We start from the raw sequence: 3,297 nt of genomic DNA on the forward strand, positions 1-3,297 counted from the left end.
TACGGGACCGCCAGCTTTAGAAGAAATTGGTTCACCTGGACCGCCCTCACCGAAGGAGCCTTAGTTAGTCCAAATAAAGCCTCAGTCCCAACAGACTTGTTCTCCTGTTCAGTGGAAACATGCTGAGATGTTCCACATGTGAGCTGAGCTCCAAAGGCTGCTCCACACTCACTGCACTGATGCTCTGCAGGACATCACCCACTGTTACTGATGTTCACATGATGTTAGCAGAGCTTCCTGTGCTTTCCTCCAGCTGCTCCTCAGCATGCCTGAGTGTCTGTGTCTTCTCCACAGCAGCTTGGAGGGTGTGGATGGTTCCTCTGGAGCTGAGCCTGACTCCATCTTTACGGTGTGTACGTCTGCAAAGACACTAAACCTGTGTCAGTCTGTGATCAAACCACTGTACACACACACACACACACACACACACACACACACACACACACACACACAGATGATTGCAGCAGACCTTCACTCATCACCTTTAATGTACTTGTGTTCCAGCTGCTGGAGGACAACATCATCAGCTTTGTTAAGGCTGAACTCAAACACATGCAGAAGATTGTGGATGGAGATGAACCAGAGTGCTCAGAGAGTCAGATGGAGGGTGAAGATGAGGAGCAGAGGAGGAGCAGGGAGGCCTTTCTGAACATCACACTGTATTTCCTGAAGAGGATGAAGCAGGAGGAGCTGGCTGAGCGTCTGCAGAGCAGTAAGAGCATGTGACATCTTCACTGTGAGGAACATCACATGAAGGACACAAAGCTGGCTTTTCTTTTTCAAAGCATGATTCAGTCAGTCACATTTAATCTGAGGAACCATCCAGGCTGAGAACATCACACGCTTTGATCTCCAATGTTCAAACCTGCTCTGACTTCTCCACTCTAACCTTAAGTTTGTCTTCATTCAGGAACAAAGGCTCATCGATACCAACCTGAGCTGAAGTCCAAGCTGAAGAAGAAGCTCCAGTGTGTGCATGAAGGTGTGGTTGAAGCAGGAAGTCCAACCCTCCTGAAGGAGATCTTCACAGAGCTCTACATCACAGAGGGAGGGGGTGGAGAGGTCAACCAGGAACATGAGGTCATGCAGATAGAAACATCATCCAGGAGATCAAACATAGCAGAAAGAGCCATCACACTAGAAGAGCTCTTTAAAGCTCCTCCTGGAAGACCTCGACCAATCAGGACAGTGATGACAAAAGGCGTGGCTGGCATTGGGAAAACACTCTTAACACACAAGTTCACTGTGGACTGGGCTGAAGACAAAGCCCAGCAGGAGGTCCACTACACATTCCCACTGACCTTCAGAGAGCTGAACGTGCTGAGGGGGAGGAGCTTCAGCTTGGTGGGACTTGTTAATCACTTCTTCCCTGGAAGCAAAGAAGCAGGAATCTGCAGCTTCCAGGACTTCCTGGTTTTGTTCATCTTGGATGGTCTGGATGAGTGTCGGCTCCCTCTGGACTTCCTCAGCACTCAGACCCTGACTGATGTCTCAGAGTCCACCTCAGTGGAGGTTCTGCTGATAAACCTCATCAGAGGAGATCTGCTTCCATCAGCCCGACTCTGGATAACCACACGGCCTGCAGCAGCCAATCAGATCCCTCCTGAGTGTGTGGACATGGTGACAGAAGTCAGAGGGTTTACGGACCATCAGAAGGACGAGTACTTCAGGAGGAGGTCCACAGATAAGGAACAGGTCAGCAGGATCATGTCCCACATCACGAGGTGTCGTAGCCTCCATATCATGTGCCACATCCCGCTCTTCTGCTGGATCACTGCTACAGTTCTGGAGAACATGTTGAAGAGCAGAGAGGAGGGAGAGCTGCCCAGGACTCTGACTCAGATCTACAGCCACTATGTGGTCCTTCAGAACAAAGTCAAGACAGTGAAGTTTGATGGAGGAGCTGCCACAGATCAACACTGGAGTCTACAGAGCAGGGAGATGATAGAGTCTCTGGGAAAACTGGCTTTTGAGCAGCTGCAGAAAGGAAAGCTGATCTTCTATGAGAGTGACCTGACAGAGTGTGGCATGGACCTCAGAGCAGCCTCAGTGTGCTCAGGAGTGTTCACACAGGTCTTCATAGAGGAGAGCAGCCTGTACCAGGACAAGGTGTTCACCTTCATCCATCTGAGCCTTCAGGAGTTTCTGGCTGCTCTTCATGTCCATCACACCTTCATCAGCTCTAAAGTCAATCTTCTGGAGAACTCATTGATGTTTAAATTCAAAAAAACTTTTAACCTTCTCCATAGTGGAGGTCAGCCTGACTTAAAACTTCTCCATCAAAGTGCTGTCGACGAGGCCTTACGGAGTCCAAACGGACACTTGGACTTGTTCCTCCGCTTCCTGCTGGGTCTTTCACTGCCAACCAATCAGAGGCTCCTACAAGGCCTGCTGACACAGACAGGAAATGACTCACAGACCAATCAGAGAACAGTTAAATACATCAAGAAGAAGCTGAGTGAGAGGTTGTCCACAGAGAGAAGCATCAACCTGTTCCACTGTCTGAATGAAGTGAATGATCGCTCTCTGCTGGAGCAGATCCAACAGTCCATGAGATCAGGAAGTCTCTCCTCAGAGAAACTGTCTCCTGCTCAGTGGTCAGCTCTGGTCTTCATCTTACTGTCATCACAAGAACATCTGGATGTCTTTGACCTGAAGAGTTTCTCTCCTTCAGAGGAAGCTTTTCTGAAGCTGCTCCCAGTGATTAAAGCCTCCAAGAAAGTTGAGTATGTGACTTTAGAACATGTCTTTAATTCTGTCACAGACAAACATCTGTAAGGTTTCTCTGATTCTTCATCAGACTGAGTTCCTGTGGTCTCTCAAAGAGAAGCTGTGCAGCTCTGTCCTCAGTCCTCAGCTCTCAGTCCTCCAGTGTGAAACATCTGGACCTGAGTAACAATGATCTGCAGGATTCAGGAGTGAAGCTGCTGTGTGAAGGACTGAAAAGTCCTCACTGTAAACTGGACTATCTCAGGTCAGTGGATCACATGTTCCATCAACATTGTCCTGTTTCTCGTCTCCTCACTTGTTTCCTGAGTTGTGGATGTTTTTCTGAATCCAGTCTGTCAGGTTGTGTCATCACAGAGGTGGGCGGGGCTTCTCTGGCAGCAGCTTTGAGCTCCAACTCCTCCAGTGTGAGAGAGCTGGACCTGAGCTACAACCATCCAGGAGACTCAGCAGTGAAGCTGCTCTCTCAGAGACTGAACACTCTGAGGTGAGACACATCACAGCAGCTCATCACATGTTCACATCAATCCCCATCACATGTGTGACAGAGAGCTGTATCAGAGGAATGTG

The 3,297-nt window shown here is 49.0% G+C and overlaps 1 protein-coding gene across 1 annotated transcript; it reads left to right on the forward strand.

Annotated features, from left to right (window-relative positions):
• Positions 1–492: 492 nt before the first annotated feature.
• On the forward strand, positions 493–2,697 carry LOC114460140 (protein NLRC3-like; the record flags this gene model as incomplete). The annotated part of the gene is made up of 2 exons (XM_028442186.1): positions 493–712; positions 911–2,697. Coding segments are annotated over 2 exons (2,007 nt in total), but the record flags the coding sequence as incomplete, so codon positions are not given.
• Between the last annotated feature and the right edge of the window lie 600 nt (positions 2,698–3,297).

The sequence above is a fragment of the Gouania willdenowi genome, unplaced genomic scaffold (assembly GCF_900634775.1).
Source record: "Gouania willdenowi unplaced genomic scaffold, fGouWil2.1 scaffold_405_arrow_ctg1, whole genome shotgun sequence".
Lineage (NCBI taxonomy): Eukaryota > Metazoa > Chordata > Actinopteri > Blenniiformes > Gobiesocidae > Gouania > Gouania willdenowi.